We start from the raw sequence: 18,903 nt of genomic DNA, 5'->3' as shown, positions 1-18,903 counted from the left end.
GGCGTTGAAAATAATAGTTACCGGTTCATAAATTTATATATGAATGTATTTACTATGGAAATAGTATATTGTGATATTTATTGTTTAACAATTTTTAATACTATGTTTATTTCAAATATAAATTTATTATCTTTCTAAGTGATTGCATATTAATTATTATATATATTATATTTATTCAGTTTATAGATGATCAATAATTTGAATTCAAATGTTGAATGATACTGAATAAATAACTTGTTAAAGTTTTTCTAATAATTCAGGCAAATGAATAAAAATGATTCGATGAGTAGATATGGACCACTCGTCGGTGCAATTGATGAAGGCACCAGCAGCGCTAGATTTTTGGTATAATATGTATTTATATATGATTATTATTTCTTCTGTATTTATTGATCCATATATATAATTAGTTATTTGATCAATTCATAAAATCTGTTACAAATATAATAAAATATACATATTTATTAATTATTTCAGTTAAAGTCAATCTTACTTAATATTTTTAACCTCCAGGTATTTGCTGCGGAGACAGCCGAAGTGTTAACGTATCATCAAATTTCAATAAGTCAGATTTATCCGAAGGAAGGATGGGTTGAACAAGATCCCATAGAAATCTTAAACGCAGTGAGAGAATGTCTTCGTCAAACTGTTTTTAATTTAGAACAATTAACTATAGATCCGACTGATATTGTTGCTATTGGGATAACTAATCAAAGAGAAACGACTGTTGTATGGGATTCTGTTACGGGAAAACCATTGTATAATGCAATTGGTAATGATTTGTGTTTTATTTGTTAAATATAATTATTATTTAATAAATAATTTTCAATGGATTATTTATAGTATGGATGGATATGAGAACTACTTCTATAATAGATGACATGTTAAAAGGGATATGGAATCGGAACGAAAACTATCTGAAGTCACTCTGTGGTTTACCTATTAGCCCTTATTTTAGTGCATTAAAATTAAAATGGTTACTTGAATATGTACCAGAAGTTCAAGAAGCCTTAGCCAAAGATCAGTGTATGTTTGGGACAATAGATACCTGGCTAATTTGGGTTAGTTTATTGTTTTTTTCTACAGATGATAATGATGGAGTTTAAAGTACTACAATGATAAAAAATCTCTACCAAACATAATACTATCTCTGATATAAACTTAGAATTTAACTGGAGGAGTAAATGGTGGTGTTCATACTACAGATGTTACTAATGCTTCGCGGACTATGCTTATGAATATTAGAACATTACAATGGGATCCAAAACTACTATCATTTTTTCAAATACCACCAAGTATTCTGCCACAAATACGAAGTTCGTCAGAAATTTATGGATATATCCAGGATGATATTCTTCACGGTGTACCAATATCTGGAGTATGTAATATATTTTTGTTTATACAAACATAATTAAACATATTTATAGAATGGATATTATATTTTAGTGTTTAGGAGATCAACAATCAGCACTTGTAGGTCAGTTATGTTTTCAACAAGGACAAGCTAAAAGTACATACGGTACTGGGTGCTTTCTTTTGTACAATACAGGCACTGCTGTAAGATATAATTCTATTATTAATTAAATTATTAAATTATTTCTTTAAATATGCAATTTATTATAATTAATTAATATTATATAACAGAATTAAGCAGTGTATATTCAAGTATTTTTCAATTAATATTTTATTGTTATGCATATAACAGATTGTAGATTCATCTCATGGTTTATTAACCACAGTTGCATATCAATTGGGTGCAAATGCAACACCAGTTTATGCTCTTGAAGGCTCTATAGCAATTGCTGGTGCTGCTATTAAATGGTTAAAAAATAATCTTGGAATATTATCTAACGTAAAGGAAAGTGAAGCTATGGTAGAAAGTATTTCTTCCGATAGTCATGTCACTTTCGTTCCTGCATTTTCAGGTTTATATGCACCATATTGGAGAAAAGATGCTAGAAGGTAAATAAAAACTATAATTTTTTCTTAAAGAGTTTGTTATCATATATATACATTTTAAATATTAAAATAAACCATTTATTTTTAGTGTTATATGTGGACTAACAGAGAGATCGACAAGTGCCCACATTGTAAAAGCAGCTTTGCAATCCGTATGTTTTCAAATAAGAGATGTTTTAGAAGCCATGAAAAAAGATACAGGAATAATATTATCTAAGTTATTAGTAGATGGTGCCATGACTAGTAATGATTTATTAATGCAAATGCAAGCCGATATATGTGGTACACCAGTGAGTAAGTAACTATTGTATGTAACTAATATTATTTTAAAATATCAATTTTTTTATATATTATACGAATATATAACAAAATAAACCTTTTTACAAGAAAGTCAGACCTTTATTAGTTGAAACAACTGCTCTTGGAGCTGCAATAGCTGCAGGTAGTGCCGAAGGTATACGTAAATGGGATATAAAAACAGAATCAATTGTACCTAGTGACATTTTCTTGCCTTCCATAAGTGAAGAAGGTAATTAATATATATATTATATATCAATTAATTAATGTCGGCGTTAAATTGTATAATTCAGCTAAATCGTGGAAACCCTAAGTTTTACCAGAAATAATTTGATATTTTTGCCTAATATACATTAATAATAACATTTGTTCATTTTGTAGAAAGTAACATCTTGTATTCGCAATGGAAAGAAGGTATTAATAGAAGTTTAGGATGGAAGACAATTACTAATACAGATGGTAACAAAATAATGAAAAGTATTACATTATATATTTCTATTGTATTATAGCTAACAAATATATACATATATATATGCAAATATCAATTTACAGATGATTTTAAAGACTTACATAAAGCGACAGCACTTGGTGTATTTATAATGGGTACAATAATTTTATTTGTTTTTGCAAAATATCGATCATTCATGTAATAGAGGCTTGTAATTTATTAGTACTGAACACTGATGCATTTGTGTGAATTTCCAAGAAAAATATAAATATTAAAATGCATTTAATGTAAGTAATGTATTCTGTTATCAATAATGTTATATTTAATCTGTTCAATATGGCACTAGTTTGCCCGTGTAGTGTTATTGATGACCGAAAACAAATATGATGTGGTATACTTTCATATAACGTTTGTTATTTAATAAAGTATTACAAAAATGTCTACATCTTGGTTTCAAATAAATCAAAGAAAAAAAGCTTATTTTTTAATTTAAAATTCAAATAGAGGATGTGCATTTTAAATTGAAATATTTAATAAATGTAGAAAATTAATTAGGCATAATTAAGTAAGTATATTCTTGATTAGGACGGCTAAGAAAATTCCTTACAAGTAATTTTTTAAAACAAATAATTAAGAGTATATGCACACGTTGTATGATAAAAAATGATAGTCATATTTCCACTAATTTTAGTACATGAAAATAATTTTATTATTTAATTTATTAATAAGAGTTTTGATTTTATCTATTATTATTAATATCATTCATTATAGCAGTTTGTAATTGAACATTAACATCATATTTAAATGTATCCGTATTATTATTATTCTTGGGATCTTTTGTATCTTGTATTTTAAGTACATCTTTATCATTCATAGTTTTCATGTATTGTACATGATTTTCTTCAGATTTAATTTGTTTAATTGCCAGTGACATAGATGAATCATTCTTTAAATATATTTGAATTAATTATTATATATTATTTATCTATTAAATAAATCTTTTCTCTAAAGATAAAAGTATTACCGCTATTTCATTTACAGTAGATGTTTGCATAGCTACACTCGACATAGTTAACCACGCGTCTTTTTTAATATTACTGATAAGTAAACGTTGACGTTGTGCTACAAGTATACGACTGATGAGGGATTGACAAGTGTGAGATACATTTGGTTCTTTAGGAAAGGTAATCTTGTTTTGCACTTGCTAATTTCAAATAAAAATTTATGAAATTGTACAAAATTAAAAGTACCATATCTACCAGAAATAGGTAATTAATAATATTTAATAATTGTTAATATAATAGAGTACCTTTAAAAGGAGAGTATATTTTGTATCATCAAAAGGAAGTCGTCCATAAACCATAGCAAAAAGTACTACACCCATAGACCATATATCTGATAATTGTGGTTGATATGGAATACCTTTCAATATTTCTGGAGAAGCATAAGCATAACTACCACAAAAGGTTTCGCTAAGAGGCGTTGTACCATTTTTTGGTTTCATATGACCACGTGCAAAACCAAAATCAGATAATTTAATATTCAAATTAATATCCATTAGCAAATTTTCACATTTTATATCCCTAAAGGAATTACTACTTGTTATCTCTTAGAAATGCATAGAACTATGAACATATTTAAAATTAAATATCTACCTATGAACTACACCTCTTTCATGACAATAATCAACAGCATCAAGAAGTTGACGAAACCATCTACGACTACGACTTTCATCGATATAAGTATCGCGTCTTATGATATCAAGTAAACTACCATTTTCTGCATATTCCATTATTATATACACCCTTTTTGTTTATAAAACATTGTTTACAAGAACTAGTTTATTACTGAATATGAATATTAATATATTTTAAAAAGTCTTTTACTAACCGATGCGTTGTTTCAATAGCTTGCAAAAAACGAATTAAATTAGGATGTTTCAATCCTTTAACAACCTCGATTTCACGTGGTAAGAATTTTTTTAAATAATCACCTGGTGCCTGAAATTTTGAAATTATTTTTATAGCTACCCGACAATTGTGCCGCTCTGACTTTGCAACCTGTATACAAATTTATTATACATGTTATTTATTATATATTATTCCTACGTGATATGAATATATTAAATGTAAAAATTATCTACTTTGACTGTCGCATAAGAGCCCACACCAATTACATTTCCAATAGCATATCCATGAGATTCCAGTACTGTTAATTTTTTATTTGACATTTCTCCATATTTAACATCCAAATCTCTTACTTTGTTCGTCACTTCGGTCTTTACTGGTGGTACTGATGTCATTTTATTATTTATTATAAATTAAATTTTAAAATCATTATAGTGTTGTGTTTGTAATGACTGTAATGAATCATTCGTAATGTCTTAAAATATTCAATAATAAATTATAGATGTATAGCAACAAATAATATGTCATACCTCGTATATTTTTTAATATATTCAATTAAAAATTTTAATTTCATTTTTTTGTTGATAAACTAATCATAATATTGATGTAAAACGATATTCAAAGTTGAAGACATTTTGCCACAATTTGCATGAAGTAATAGACATTTTTTTTCGTTTGATTGTTACTTCAAAATAAATAAATTAATTCGTCTCTTGTTGAATTAATTGTTTTGGGATAAAAATATTTAAAAGAAATCTAGAAACTATCCATAATTACAAATTAATTTCATCTTAAGTTTTTCAAAGTCGATTTAAAGTATTTTCCAAATTTCATTACCAGATAGCAGCAGTGCATCAAATTATAAGAGTCTATCATTGGTGATGACCTGACACTTTTTAATCGTAGAGTTGGATTACATCCAATCACCGATCTAATACTAAACTCTTACAATATTTTACATTTTTTAAATTTACCACTAAATTTACTTAACTACACCAACTGTGTTGCAGCGCGAATTTACCATTAGTTGATTGGTGACATTTAAATTATCTACTCCAATCACGTGTAAGTATATACTTCTAAAATAAGTAGATTTTAAATCGAACCAATTATCTTTCAGAGATGTTAGAGGCGTTATTTTCTTATTAGACGTCACAGGACAAAGAATTCTGATTGCATATGGCGTCCACATAATCGACAAGGCACTTTCATGTGTGACTATCGGTTTGTGAAAAATAGATATAATTTCAATAAAAATGTTAAGTTCAAGTGAATATAGTGCTTATCGAGGTTCGGACTTAATCGATCCAGATACGTTGGCTCATATGGAGGAGGAAGCAATGTAAATAATTGTATATAATACATTGACTTAAATTTCGCAGTAAAAAATTTCGCAAAATATTTACTAATAATATTTTCTAATAATAATCATATATATATATGATTATTAGTGTAAAACTATATATTTATATATAAACATTTAATATTATTTTTTTTAATAAAACAGTTCCAAATTAATTTATATTTCTTAAAGATCTTTCTTTTTGTCTTCCATTGTGGGTGGAATAGAGAGAGTTAGTCTTTTGTGTTAAATTTTTGTAATAAGAATTACATAATTTACTATATGACTTAAATTCTTTTCTTACACGATAAATACATTCCTTAAATTATTGTGTAAAAGAAAACTGAGATAATATTTAATTTAGTTATCTTAAAATGAGATAGGGAACTAAATTTATTTCAGAAAACATATATCGATTAAAAATTAAGCAATTTTTTTATCTGAATGGTTTATAAGTTAACGAATACATATCGAATAATAAGTAAAGCACGATATCAAAAATTAAACGTTCTTAGATGTTGCCAAATTGTAAATTCTCTCCAGCATGAACATTTATACGGCATTTATTTAATTTTGATGTTTTATCCATACCAAGGCAATTTAGTACCTTTTCAACTTCGCTGCATTGAAATGATATTATATTCCGTTATTACTTCATTTATACTGACCTTTTGGATTATTTTTTTCTATGCTCATCCATTCTTGAATATAATGATATCCAATTTGTGTTCTAAGTTTAATTTAAATATTTTTCTTTTAATATTTATTGTATAAATGAAATCTATGCATACTAATGCACTAAATTTGGACTAAATACTAAACTCTGAAGCATTTGCAACATTAACATAAACATTATTAAATACATAGTTGAAGTATCTACATGTGTCTATTATATAATATATGTATATATATATATATATATAAATTTTTTGTTTCTAATTGTACAGAAACAATGGTTTACCTCTGTTTGAAGTAGAAGACATACAAGAACACAAATTTATTAAAGAAGATTATTCTAACCAAAATTCATTGGAGGGTTTGACTATAGATCAGTTTAACTTAAAATATGATGCTATTCCATCAAATGAGGAATTTCCAGGCCGTTACAATTTTCAATTGCTTTTACCAACTCAGAATACATCAAAACATTTGATGGTGAGTGTATTAATTTCATTATTTATTTATTGCATATAATATGAAATATATATGCCAAAAATTGTTTATAATATAAGTGTTACATTAATATTATTTTAAGGTGCTTCAAATATTTTGTTTGCATTTATATTATCAAATTTATTATGAATCATTTATCCGTTTTCTTTTTGCCCATGCATTTTTATTTCATCATTGGTTATTTAATACGAGTTTTACTCTACAATAGTACACGAAAGTGTGATTATTTCAAAATCTTCAATTTCATTCTGAGTTGTAATTTTGTGTCTTTTAATTCTAGTTTATAATATTAATTAAAATTATATATTATTTAAAATATAATCATCATTTTTTATTGATTTGCAATAGAATTTATACTATGGTTTATTACAACTAATAAATTAGAACATTTGTGCTCTTTCGTCAAATATATTTATTTGCCTCTATAAAAATTTGACCTATATTTTTATCAAGTTTTATTAACTTTTATGAGCTTAAAGATTTATCTTGAAATCAAATTTTTTGTTTTATTTTTTGTTTTATTTTTTGTCTTTCGAATATTTTTTTTTTTTTATTAATGTAATATATTCCTCCTTGCAGATTAATTCTGCTTCTTCCCGGTGTTGAATAATGATGATTTTTTTGCAAGTTTTTATTGCAGTTACAATAATGCTCAGATGGAATATTCTGACAATGTCTTCAATATACAATTACAAAACTTACAAAGCACTGAGAAGCAGAACAAAGTAAGATATTTTGTTTGAAAACTATAGAATTATAGAGTAATATGTATATCCATTTGAAGATTTTGTGGGCATAGGATTGTTTATATAAAAGTTGTGCGTCGTAAAAAATATTGTATAAATGCAAATTTATTTTGTAAGGGCAGTATAATTTTTATAAAATGAAAGTAGTTAGCACATTTTTATAGGATTATTGTGTCAAATGCTTTAAAACCTGTACTTATAGATTGTTTCTTTTTTTTTGTACAGTACTCTCAAAGTCTTAAAAAAGTATTTATCAATATGGAACAAACCTTACCTATACGATTCATATGGGATCCACCTGAGAACGGATTATATCTGCGTACTTCTATGGTATTTAGTTTGGATCAATACAGAAATGATCCTGTACATAGATGCCACAATCATATGGCTTCGTCAAATCCCAGCAATCAAAATATAAACCAAGAAATAGTAAGGCATGTGGTTCGTTGTTCAGATCCATCAAGCATGTATGAAGACAATAAGGATCATTTGTCTGTGATTACACCATTGCATACACCACAAGTTGGTTCACAATATGTTCAGTTGTATTTTCAATTCTTTTGTAAGAATAGTTGTACATCTGGGATGAATCGTAGACCAACAGAACTAGTTTTCACATTAGAAGATAATCTCTGTAGCGTCCTTGGACGTCGTAAATTACTAGTTAGAGTTTGTAGTTGTCCTAAGAGAGACAAAGAAAAAGAGGAAAATGAAACCAGAAATGGTGTATCTGGTCCCAATAAAAGAAAACGTACAGTTACTCCAAATAAAAACGTTTTACCATCACGTGATACACATGTTTATAATATTCAACTAAACATTGTTGGCAAAGAAAATTATTTATCGGTCATGAAATATGCTCATGATGTTATGGCTGGTCAAGCTTTACGAACAGGACAGTTGGAAATTTTTAAACCTTATATGGATAGCATATTAAGTAAAATGCCATAACTTTTTAATTAAAAATTTTAAATGAAGCAATAAAAGAAAAAGTGTTACTATAAATTTAATCATTGTTGTAATCGTAAGATTTACAAAATTTTAAATAATAAATATACATGAAGATGTTTAAATAACAACATTTGATATTTTAAGAAGACAAAAATGATAATAACTTTATTCATACAACTACATTCATACATCTTTCATTTTTTATTTTAAATATTTGTTAAAACGATGGATGGAGACAACATTCATAAAATATTTTAATGCATTTTTTCTTTATGATTAATCGTAATTTTATATACATATATGTATGCATATACTCATTACATAATAATTAATCGATAATAAATATTATTACCTTTTTTAAATTTATGTTCTGCATATTCCTAATTCATTTTCATTTCCAATAATTTTAACATCGATTGTATTTATTGCAATGATTTCTGGTAAAAATACGATATGTTTTGGTAAACGTACCATAGGGTGTTTAAGTTCTGCCATTTCTCTAATACACACCATTTCTGTATTAGAATATCCCGTTGCACTTACAGTCCATCTCAAATTCATATTAGTTCCTAATACATCTATCATCCATATAAAGCCTTCTTCTACCTACACAAGGAGGGGGGGGAAGAATATATATATACAATACATCAAATATTCGATTATCACAAATAAATAATAACGTACCTGAAGAAAAAACATATTGTTCATATAATGCATTAGAAAAACATCATTAGGTCCATAGGGTGATGGAATATGTAGTTTAATTCTTCCACCACGAATATGAATTATTTTACTACTATGACACATGATTAGATGATCCACTAACTTAGTTACTGTTAAAACAATTTCACAATTTTTCTGTACATAAAATGGACAAGATAGCCGTCTGTCAATTATTGAAGAATTTAATCCATCAAAAATTAAATTCCAATTTAAGTTTAAGCTTCTGATTTGAACGGTAATATTTGTTTGTAATTCATGGTTGTTATCCATTTCACGGTTTACTTTTCCTAACGAAAGTTGACTGGTGCTTGCCGATTTTGGTCGATCGTTTAAGGTCAATTTATTTGAATTACTATTATTACTGACATTATAAGATATTAATCTTGATAGTTCATCGTTCCTCTGTGATACTGTTGCAATATTTTCTGTAGAAGCAGCTTTTTCTACATTACCATGAAACAATTTAGTTAATAATGATCGTTTTAATTTTAAAGGGACATTGGCATTCTTCTGATTTGTTTCTGTTATATTCAATTTACTAAAATTTCCAAACAAATATTCTGTAAGATTTTTATTGGACGATTTAGAATATTTTTCAATTTCGTGATTCGTATCAAAAATATCAAAAATAATTTTCCAAATCTTTTCGGCAAGGAGACAACGACCCTGGCCAAGTCGTATTCTACAAATAGGACATTTTGACGTTTTTTGTTTACATTTAAAACAAAGTATATGACCATTCATACATTGTGTAACTGGTGATACTGCACGTTCCAAACAAACTGGACATTCTAAGCAGCGTAACTAAAATTTTTTACAAATAAAGAAAAATAGATAAATGTAAACTTATTATAATTATTTATTCTTAAAAATAATTCTTTTGCATAATTTTACAATTTTAAAAATAGCGCGTGATAAAAAAAAATTATAAAACTTACACATTCTGAAAACACGTTAGCAAATTTAGAAACTATTTCTGGAAGTGGTCTTCTCCAAGCTCTGCCAGTATTTTCATTTTCTGAAAAGTTAGACTCATATCTCCAAATACGAAGATTTATATTATTTCTATCTTTTCTTTCATTTATGAAAACGGCAATATCTTTTATTTTTAAACCCAACACATCGGTACCATCAATGTTAAGTAAGCAATCACCTGGTCTACGAAAAAATACATATATTATTTTGTTAAAAATTAATAAAGAATAAATGTGTTATACTTTCTATCGATTATTTGATTCTATAACTATATGATCACATATAACAGACAATAATCTATATTATCCGGTTCTATAATTTATTACGAGTGATTAAGTCATAGTTCCTTTATAGAAATCATATGACTTACACATCTAATTATTTTATTAGAAAAATAATTATTGTTTAAAGTATTATTTTTTTAATTTATTAGAAATGAAAATAGTGATATATATGTTTGTGTATTTTAAAAATATACCTTAATCCTGCTCGATTAGCGATACTTTCATGTTCGACGAATGCTACCCAGGGATATGCATCCCACATAGTTTTAGTCAAATGAAATCCACATGAAGAGTTATTATTTTTCGAGGATGGGTCGTTTGTACTGTCAAATTGTAAAACGATAGTCTTAACCGATGGTTCAGACGTTTTGTTTGTAATTTTCACACCAGCTGCTTCAAGGAAAAAATCCGTGTCGGACGAGTTGTCAGACATTATTTTCAATTATTTTTATAGTCTTCATTCAAAGATTTCAAAAATGTTTCTTTATTATGGCAGCGTATTTCCTTTTTTATTAATAAAGAGAATTAATTATAGTAATGCCTTTCTTTTTCTTTCCTTTTCTATTTAATTTCACAAGAAAAAAAATTAAATTCTTCTTTAAAATATTACCACCACGTTTCTCTTATTCTATATTGAAAATCACTATGTTAAAGTTACAAGCGAAATGAGAGTTTAACTGACTAGTTTACCTTCACCTAATTGTTCGTCCTTGACATTGATATTTACATTCTACGATTGTACGATGATCGATATAGATTATTTTTGTTCTACTCAAATACTTATGTGATCATTAGATGTATTCTCTATTTAGGTTTTTTCTTTTTTTTTTTTTATAACGATATGTTCCTTTTTTAATCATGAACGTCGAGATTATATTTATTCTACATTATTTCAAATTCGGTAATATTTTCATAAATGTGCCTACTTAACCAGCTGCTTGCTTATAGACAAAAAAGGCAGCATTTCTTTACTTTCTTTATTATTTTTTTCTTTATAATGCATTATAATGCATATATATATATATATATTTGCTGTGCTACTAAACCAAGTACCTGAATCTATTTTTTTAAATATTATTTCAATACTTGAATAAACCATGAAGAATACGTATAATTTTAATTATTAAGACTCATAAAAATGAATAAGATAAATATAGAAATGTGTATTGTAAACGATGTAAATGGTGCTTAATGTAAAAAGGATTAATATGAGATCTCATCAACTTTTTATTAGAACTTGTCTTGGAAGAACTTTTTCTTTTGATTTATACACTATCAATAAGTAAACAGACTTATTTAAAATGAAAGAGTATAAAATGGAAATAAAATGAAATGTATTAGATATGCTTGAATATATTCCTACACGAGGAAGAAAATCATTGAATGAATATTTGCGTATCAAGTGTTTTCTTTTTAAAACGTCTCTTTTAAAGAGTATTATTTCATTGGTATAATATATTAAGGCATTGATTTAATGTATGTAACGTCGTATGAGCCATAGCTTTAAGGACTAATAAATCTGAGTCTAAATTCATACTAGAATTTTCAATGGATTGCGCCAACGCAGCATTATGCTTTTCAACTTTTCTTAATTGTTCCTGGCAATTAGCGAAGGCATCAAGGACTTCTAATTTGGCAACAGGATTTCTGCTGGCATTAGTGGAATGTTCTCTTGGCGGTAAAGGAGGATGACTACTAGCTATCGCTCTTGTATACATTTCTGTAACCGCTCTCAGTTTGTCTACCCATTCCTGTCGTGCTCTAGCATCAGTAGCTCTTAATTTTATCATATCTCCTTCATTAGTCATAGAAAAATCAAATTGATTAATAATATAATTATATTATATGTTAATTCTATAAGGAAAACATTTTCAATAAGAAAGTTTACCTGTGGCAGAATTAACAGTGAAAGTATTGGAGTCTTCATCACTAGGTGCTATAACTGCACCAGCTAAATATATGGAACAACGTGGTCGTTGATTTTTCTCGGATTCACTAAGAAAATAATGTAATTCACCAGTTTCAGGACTAAGAATAAACCAGCGATACTGCCATCCTTTCATCGCATTTGTATATTTGTGTAATAAACCCTCGTAAGGAAACCTTATTTGAACGTTCATTATTTCTCTCCTTTATCGGAAGCCTTTTTTTCTTATTTTAATGAAATAATACACAATTAAGATCGATTGTCATCTAATATAACACATTAAAAAAGGTTAGGATTATTAAGTTGTAATTATACTTTGTGCGTGATAAGAACAAGATAATCAACTAGAGACCTCTAGTGTTTCGTTTCTATTCTATTTTTATTAAACTATATTGACTTATTTGATATTTGCATAAATGCAGTTTGAAATATGTGACGATAAAAAAATTTTATTTCTTATAAAAATGCATACACTTGTTAGAAGATTCATTATTTTATTAAAATTACCCTTCACTTCAAAAATATATATATTTTTTTAAATGAAAGAACTAAGAAATTAAAATAAAAAAACAAAAATTTAAAGTTAGATCTTTTTTTTAAGTAAAGTTTAAAGAAATGGTCATTTTTCGTCATTAAGAGCAATCTAGTTTCTTAAATACATTGATGAATAAAATGGAGATAATCCTTTCATTCTCTTATATTTTTTATGTTATACTATTCTTCAATAAAAAATTTATTATTTATTAAAAAAATGGAATTGCGCTCTTCATCATTTTATCTAAATTAAGAAATCAAAAGTTTCGTCATATATATTAAAACATATTACTTATATTACTTATAAAGTAATCATATATCTGTTATTTTCGATAACTTTGATCAATCTTTCAGAAAATTGCTGAATTTCTTGACAACAAAAAAATAAGGATTTTGATGCATTGAATTGAATATTAAGGCACTGAATTCTCTCTCTCTCTCTCTCTCTCTCTCTCTCTCTCTCACATCTCCTCTCCTCTCCTACACTTAATAATAATATAAATGTAATGATATATTTTTAAGAAGATGGTATTAAGTTTTCTTCAATTAATTTACGACGAACATCTGGAAGTTCAATCTTATAATTTCCATTTTTATCAAAATCAATAATTTTAGCTTGGTAAACTTCATCAGCTTTAATCAATTCTGAGATTCTTTTTAATGCTTTAGGAGAATAAGATCCATTTTTTTCTTCTGGAAGTAAATCTGTTAAAAGAAATAATACAAACGTGAAGATTTATTTTGCCTATTAAAAGTAGATTCTTATCATATACACTTATGTATATTTATAAATGTAATACTTACTAACAAGATTACACATATTTGCAAGACAAGAAGGCTTTAAAAAGTCACTTGTCATTGGTCTAATGTTTTGATGAAAAACTTCTTCACAGTTTCCATAATCAATATAAAATAAAACAACTGCATTTTTTGATTCGCATATAGATAAACATATTGCACGATACCAATTATTTAAGTATAAGGCTAAGCATAATTCATTTACTCGAGGAATATAATACTCTGTATGTTCGCAGTATTCTTTCATCTAAGAGAGATAATGTAAATTATATATTATATATATATATATTTATTTTTCATAAAAATATAAAATTATAGAAATAAATGTTTGAAGATGTACCAATTTTGGCAAAATTTCATGAACATGTGTAATCAGTTCAAAATCTAGAAGACACATGAAATATTCAAAATTGTCTTTGATTACATTCAAAACCACAACTTTGACGGTATCACCAATATTTCCCAAAGGAAGTACGTCTATATCATTAATCGTGTAAACCGTTTTATCTATAATGTAAATTATTTTTATATGAAAATATAATTTCATTATAAATCACACATTTAATAATAAACAAGAGACATTACCTTCTTCTATTTTCCAATTTGGTATAAGCAATTGTTTAATTTTGTCATTAATACTTTCTCCATTTGACATAATTAAATGTACACCATCTTTAGAAGGTATACCATTAAATTTACATTTTAAAGGTACTTCTTTACCTACTAAATCATTAAGATAATTTGACACTTCTTTGGTCATAATAACATCGGTTGGTATATCTTTTAAAAGAATTTTTGTGATACATGATTGATGCTGCGAGTGGTGAGATAAAGATATTTATTAATTATTATAATAATAATGATATATACAAATGACAATTATTTTATTACCGTTTTTAAATCGTCAGGTAATACTTTTAATTTTCTCCATAACGTTTGTTCAGAATTTCCAAAATCTATATAAGTAACGATTGCTTCTTCTCCCTGTATTTTTGTAATAATTGCACGATAAAAATTATTGTCAATGTATTGTGATATTATTACTTCTCCCACAACTGGAGGTTCTTCGAGATATGCAGCTGAAAGAAATAAATGTTAAAAATTAACAAAATATTAATCGCAAAATATAAAAAATACATTTTTTTTAAGTTTCGATAATTTAAAAATATACCAGATAGAGCATATTTTGCAATTTTTTGCATGAGTTTATTAAATTCTTCTGAGTCTTCTGTATCCAGAGAGCGAACAAACATGATATAATGATTTAGATAAGAAGTGATGCAAACCTATAAAATAATAATTGTTCTAATGTAGTGTTTATAAAACAATGATATTTTGTTCTTTTAATAAAACTCAAACCTTGGACTCGCTTTTCAATTTAAAGCATTGAATATTACTTGGCTTAAGTCTTGGCTCCCATGGTTTTAAAATACCTTCTACTTTATTTCTTTCGTTTAATTTAATTTCAATACTGATTTCATTCTCAGTATTTACTACTTTATATTCATAATAATTACCTATCTGTAATTCATGAAACGAATGTAAGTATTAATCAGAAAAATATATTAGTATAATAAATAATAAGATTTATACACTTACTACTAATTCGATATCGTTTGTATTTATTTTGCAGATCACACCAAATGTGCATTTATTAAGAAATTCATTAGGATATGGCACAATTTTCTGAACTGTTATTATTTCCGTTTTATCTATTACAGCAAACTGTGTTTTTGGATTTAGAGTTACGACATAACCTCTATGCCAATCACTGACTTCTCCTCCTAGGCCACATGCTAAATCTCCAATATTTGGCCTGGAAAGTTAGAGAATAAATAAGCGTGTTGATTAAGTATGCACATTAAAGTAAGAAATATTTTTATTAACAACATTTTTTCATTTAGAAAACTTACTTATATTCGTAGTTTAATTTCACAGAGTTACATTTTTCATGTAATTTTGTCATAATTTGTTGAAATTCTGTGATCAAATCATTCGGTAAAAGGGTAATTCCATAAATGTTGTTATCAAGTATCGTATTAACTTTTAAAAATCCACATGCATCTTTTGATAATAATTTTATCACATTTGGTAAGTGACGTGATATTGCTTTATTCTCGTTTTTATTTTCATATATGTTCTTACCATCTGGAGAATAATTATTTGTCTTATCCTCACTTTTATTTGTTTTTTTAATAGTATTTAAAGAAAAATTGGAGGTAGTTTTGCAAATATTATCATTATTATAAGTAGAGTTTGTAGAACTTTTAACTTTTAATTGCGTGTTGAGCTTTAAAGATTTGTTTGGGCTTGTGTTATTAATTTTACTTATAACGTCTACAAAAATCACATTCTCATTCTGATTAATAACTTTTACAGCTATAATTTGATTTTTTTTTAAATTTTCATACTTCATTGATGAATTTTTATGTAAACATATTTTTCCTGCAAATGGCAACATAGTCTTAAAATCGTTTATCTCACGAAATTCATATACTTTAACTGTCTCAGTAATACCAAGATCAATAAAAAATATGTTTGTTGGATTCAAAGACATTATCTTTGCCCTGTGCCATGTATTATTAAATTTGTAACCATACACATTACCAATAATTGGGTTAATTTTAGGCTTGTTCTGAATTATAATTTGCAATTCAATTATCATGTTATGATATATTTTTTCTTGATCTACTTTGCGTACCCAAAAATCTTTTCCTTGTGTAAACTCTAAAATTATAACTTCTGTAATTTTTCCGGTTGATAAGAATGTGTTTTTATAAAATATTTTTTGTTCTTGAGTTGTTATTTTAAAATTATTTTGGGCTTCTTTCTCAGTTACATCTAATTTGTATTCTTTATCTTTTATTTTATCATTCTTGTGCATGACATTAATTTGAGAATTATTTTCATTTAGTTTCATTAAAGTTTCCGGTTTTTTATCTTCCATACATTTGTTATTTATGCTCTTTACATTTGGATTAACTAGAGATTTTATTTTTGGGCGACGTAATTTTTTCTCAGTTGGATTTAAGTTTGTTACTTCAATTTGATTTTCACTACTTGATGTTGATAAAGATTTAATATCTTCTGCCAGTATGCTGTAAAAAGAAAGAAGAAACTTTGATAAGATTGATAAGATTCAGATAACAAATTTTTTATTTTTATTTTTATATTTATTTTTGTAATATACTGACGGAATTTGTTGACATTTAATTTTATGATTTGGCCAATCTAGTATTTGACATTGTTTGCTACAATAAAAAGAATAACATTTTCCGCATTTCACAGCTGTTATTTTGTTACAGCATACGCATATTTCTAACTTTTCTTTTAAACTATCTTGACCATATTCATACAAACCCTATAATAAACAAAGAAAGAAATATACTCATTAAATAAAATCCTATACAATAAATATACAATAAAAGCAATGAATATTACATTACTACGTTTCTCAGAAATTTGTGTAGTCAGTGTCTTGGTCGAAGAATGTGGTTCAGATATCTCATAGAAGCGATAACCACGTCCAAGAGAAACATGTCGTTTTCCATCACGCGTTACAGTAACTCTGTCCCTATAATAAAATATATTGAATAATTTAAAATATCATTTAACATTAGCACAACAAAATATAAATATACCTTGTCCATAATGTATTTTTATAATCTAAAGATTTTGTACTTTCATATGGATCAAATAAATAATGATCCATAGGTACTGGACATAACAAACCATCAGCTGTATGATGCATATCAATAGGTGTTTTAGATTGATAACTGTATTTATGAAGCATATTACTATAGTTTGGTAATTCCATAGTTTCTGTACTATATATCAAATTTTATATTTATTAAACTTATAATATATAATAAGTACTTAAGCTGTTAAAGCAACTTACTTTGCCGTTTCATGAGGTTGATGATGAACTGAATTTTTAAAAGTTTCTTGAGATTTTTGGTTGCACAGTATCTTCTCGCTTTGATCAACAGATTTCATTTTGTTACTAAATGATATTTTTAAACATAATGGTGGTGTATCGTGAAGATTCCTTATAGCATATTCAGCTTCACTAAATTTTGTATATGTAATATAAGCCCATGATGCACATGGAAGACAAAAAATGCTACTAACTTCACCATAATGATCAAAAATTTGTCGAATGCCATTCTAAAATATAATAATAATAATTATAATATACATATAAATTAAAAATAAAATACTCTTGATATAAGAAATAGAAAATATTAATATTCATAAATAACTAAATAAATAAAAGAATAAAATTAAATAAATAAATTAAAAAATAATTGAAATAAAAAACCTCGTCCAACTCCACAGGTATATTAGTTACATAAAGTCTGTACTCTTCTGGTTTTCTGTAAAATTAATAATATTATATAAAATAGTTCCTTGCATAATAATATTATGTTTTAATGTTTCTTACGTGATATCTTCTGTTTTTTCAACATTAGATTGAAAATAAGCCATACTTTTATACTTTTTAATATAATCTACGATTATATTAATTATTTTATTGAAAAAAAAAACAATATTTAATTCTTAATTCAATAAAATGTAAGAATTTATTTTGAGCAAAATACGTGCTTAATCAAGTACGACACATGCATAAAGTTCCGCACAAGTATAAATTAGACAAAAGAACTCATAGAAATAGTATATGAACTGAATGTGATAAATGTCATATATGCCGATAATTTTAAATAAAATAGGGAAATACCATAACTTTCGATTATCGAAATATTACTATCGATATATCGATATCCATACCAACATTCTTCACGTAAGAATAAAGTAAACTGTTTAAGCAAGTCATTTGGT

General features: G+C 26.4%; 6 protein-coding genes across 8 annotated transcripts; 2 read left to right on the top strand and 4 right to left on the bottom strand.

Moving 5' to 3' along the window:
* The first annotated feature begins 21 nt into the window (after nt 1–21).
* LOC122526584 (glycerol kinase-like) lies at nt 22–3,147 on the top strand. 3 transcript variants are annotated; one of them, XM_043650091.1, is made up of 10 exons: nt 22–345; nt 514–772; nt 844–1,061; nt 1,166–1,378; nt 1,447–1,557; nt 1,706–1,962; nt 2,048–2,253; nt 2,351–2,488; nt 2,638–2,733; nt 2,809–3,147. In XM_043650091.1, exons 1-10 carry the CDS (start codon nt 265–267, stop codon nt 2,904–2,906), a joined length of 1,677 nt encoding a protein of 558 aa, XP_043506026.1. In that variant the 5' UTR covers nt 22–264; the 3' UTR covers nt 2,907–3,147. The 3 variants fall into 3 exon arrangements, with proteins under 3 accessions (XP_043506026.1, XP_043506028.1, XP_043506027.1); XM_043650092.1 differs by having other exon boundaries at nt 23–345; nt 2,638–2,715; XM_043650093.1 differs by lacking the exons at nt 2,638–2,733; nt 2,809–3,147 and having other exon boundaries at nt 2,347–2,427.
* Nucleotides 3,148–3,231: 84 nt separating this feature from the next.
* LOC122526592 (testis-specific serine/threonine-protein kinase 4-like) lies at nt 3,232–5,675 on the bottom strand. Its single transcript, XM_043650103.1, has 7 exons — nt 5,142–5,675; nt 4,848–5,063; nt 4,595–4,764; nt 4,360–4,509; nt 4,014–4,287; nt 3,729–3,908; nt 3,232–3,650 (listed from the first exon to the last, which is right to left on the bottom strand). The coding sequence occupies exons 2-7, from the start codon at nt 5,004–5,006 to the stop codon at nt 3,444–3,446; spliced, it is 1,140 nt and encodes a 379-aa protein (XP_043506038.1). The 5' UTR covers nt 5,007–5,063; nt 5,142–5,675; the 3' UTR covers nt 3,232–3,443.
* Nucleotides 5,676–5,751: 76 nt separating this feature from the next.
* Nucleotides 5,752–8,849, top strand: LOC122526586 (cellular tumor antigen p53). The gene is made up of 3 exons (XM_043650098.1): nt 5,752–5,953; nt 6,901–7,108; nt 8,098–8,849. The coding sequence occupies exons 1-3, from the start codon at nt 5,868–5,870 to the stop codon at nt 8,821–8,823; spliced, it is 1,020 nt and encodes a 339-aa protein (XP_043506033.1). The 5' UTR covers nt 5,752–5,867; the 3' UTR covers nt 8,824–8,849.
* Nucleotides 8,850–9,152: 303 nt separating this feature from the next.
* Nucleotides 9,153–11,310, bottom strand: LOC122526583. The gene is made up of 4 exons (XM_043650090.1): nt 11,000–11,310; nt 10,485–10,704; nt 9,508–10,350; nt 9,153–9,429 (listed from the first exon to the last, which is right to left on the bottom strand). The coding sequence occupies exons 1-4, from the start codon at nt 11,236–11,238 to the stop codon at nt 9,187–9,189; spliced, it is 1,545 nt and encodes a 514-aa protein (XP_043506025.1). The 5' UTR covers nt 11,239–11,310; the 3' UTR covers nt 9,153–9,186.
* Nucleotides 11,311–12,014: 704 nt separating this feature from the next.
* On the bottom strand, nt 12,015–13,121 carry LOC122526580 (oxysterol-binding protein-related protein 11). The gene is made up of 2 exons (XM_043650087.1): nt 12,694–13,121; nt 12,015–12,600 (listed from the first exon to the last, which is right to left on the bottom strand). Exons 1-2 carry the CDS (start codon nt 12,923–12,925, stop codon nt 12,248–12,250), a joined length of 585 nt encoding a protein of 194 aa, XP_043506022.1. The 5' UTR covers nt 12,926–13,121; the 3' UTR covers nt 12,015–12,247.
* A 233-nt stretch (nt 13,122–13,354) lies between these two features.
* On the bottom strand, nt 13,355–18,794 carry LOC122526582. The gene is made up of 15 exons (XM_043650089.1): nt 18,509–18,794; nt 18,386–18,440; nt 17,963–18,231; nt 17,706–17,891; nt 17,506–17,638; nt 17,259–17,425; nt 15,978–17,162; nt 15,664–15,880; nt 15,424–15,585; nt 15,236–15,350; nt 14,956–15,143; nt 14,650–14,878; nt 14,405–14,571; nt 14,071–14,311; nt 13,355–13,971 (listed from the first exon to the last, which is right to left on the bottom strand). The coding sequence occupies exons 1-15, from the start codon at nt 18,550–18,552 to the stop codon at nt 13,784–13,786; spliced, it is 3,546 nt and encodes a 1,181-aa protein (XP_043506024.1). The 5' UTR covers nt 18,553–18,794; the 3' UTR covers nt 13,355–13,783.
* Between the last annotated feature and the right edge of the window lie 109 nt (nt 18,795–18,903).

This window comes from Polistes fuscatus, unplaced genomic scaffold, assembly GCF_010416935.1.
Source record: "Polistes fuscatus isolate 324 unplaced genomic scaffold, CU_Pfus_HIC Scaffold11, whole genome shotgun sequence".
Taxonomy (NCBI): Eukaryota; Metazoa; Arthropoda; class Insecta; order Hymenoptera; family Vespidae; genus Polistes; species Polistes fuscatus.
Note: the sequence above shows the minus strand (reverse complement) of the source record. Positions and strands in the feature narration are given on the sequence as shown.

Excerpts from the sequence above, each read along its gene's own strand:
- LOC122526580 (XM_043650087.1), bottom strand. The coding sequence starts at position 12,925 with ATGAACGTTCAAATAAGGTTTCCTTACGAGGGTTTATTACACAAATAT. Across the intron at positions 12,601-12,693 it reads CACTGTTAATTCTGCCACAG|GAGATATGATAAAATTAAGA; the intron begins GTAAACTTTCTT and ends TGACTAATGAAG.
- LOC122526592 (XM_043650103.1), bottom strand. The coding sequence starts at position 5,006 with ATGACATCAGTACCACCAGTAAAGACCGAAGTGACGAACAAAGTAAGA. Across the intron at positions 4,510-4,594 it reads GCTATTGAAACAACGCATCG|GGTGTATATAATAATGGAAT; the intron begins GTTAGTAAAAGA and ends ATAAACAAAAAG. Across the intron at positions 3,909-4,013 it reads AATATACTCTCCTTTTAAAG|CAAGTGCAAAACAAGATTAC; the intron begins GTACTCTATTAT and ends ATTTGAAATTAG.
- LOC122526586 (XM_043650098.1), top strand. The coding sequence starts at position 5,868 with ATGTTAAGTTCAAGTGAATATAGTGCTTATCGAGGTTCGGACTTAATC. Across the intron at positions 5,954-6,900 it reads CATATGGAGGAGGAAGCAAT|AAACAATGGTTTACCTCTGT; the intron begins GTAAATAATTGT and ends CTAATTGTACAG. Across the intron at positions 7,109-8,097 it reads ATACATCAAAACATTTGATG|TACTCTCAAAGTCTTAAAAA; the intron begins GTGAGTGTATTA and ends TTTTTTGTACAG.
- LOC122526584 (XM_043650091.1), top strand. The coding sequence starts at position 265 with ATGAATAAAAATGATTCGATGAGTAGATATGGACCACTCGTCGGTGCA. Across the intron at positions 773-843 it reads ACCATTGTATAATGCAATTG|TATGGATGGATATGAGAACT; the intron begins GTAATGATTTGT and ends GATTATTTATAG. Across the intron at positions 2,489-2,637 it reads GCCTTCCATAAGTGAAGAAG|AAAGTAACATCTTGTATTCG; the intron begins GTAATTAATATA and ends TTCATTTTGTAG.
- LOC122526582 (XM_043650089.1), bottom strand. The coding sequence starts at position 18,552 with ATGGCTTATTTTCAATCTAATGTTGAAAAAACAGAAGATATCAC. Across the intron at positions 15,351-15,423 it reads AATTGAAAAGCGAGTCCAAG|GTTTGCATCACTTCTTATCT; the intron begins GTTTGAGTTTTA and ends ATTATTTTATAG. Across the intron at positions 14,312-14,404 it reads ATGAAATTTTGCCAAAATTG|ATGAAAGAATACTGCGAACA; the intron begins GTACATCTTCAA and ends TATCTCTCTTAG.
- LOC122526583 (XM_043650090.1), bottom strand. The coding sequence starts at position 11,238 with ATGTCTGACAACTCGTCCGACACGGATTTTTTCCTTGAAGCAGCTGGT. Across the intron at positions 10,351-10,484 it reads CTAACGTGTTTTCAGAATGT|TTACGCTGCTTAGAATGTCC; the intron begins GTAAGTTTTATA and ends AAAAAATTTTAG. Across the intron at positions 9,430-9,507 it reads ACAATATGTTTTTTCTTCAG|GTAGAAGAAGGCTTTATATG; the intron begins GTACGTTATTAT and ends CTCCTTGTGTAG.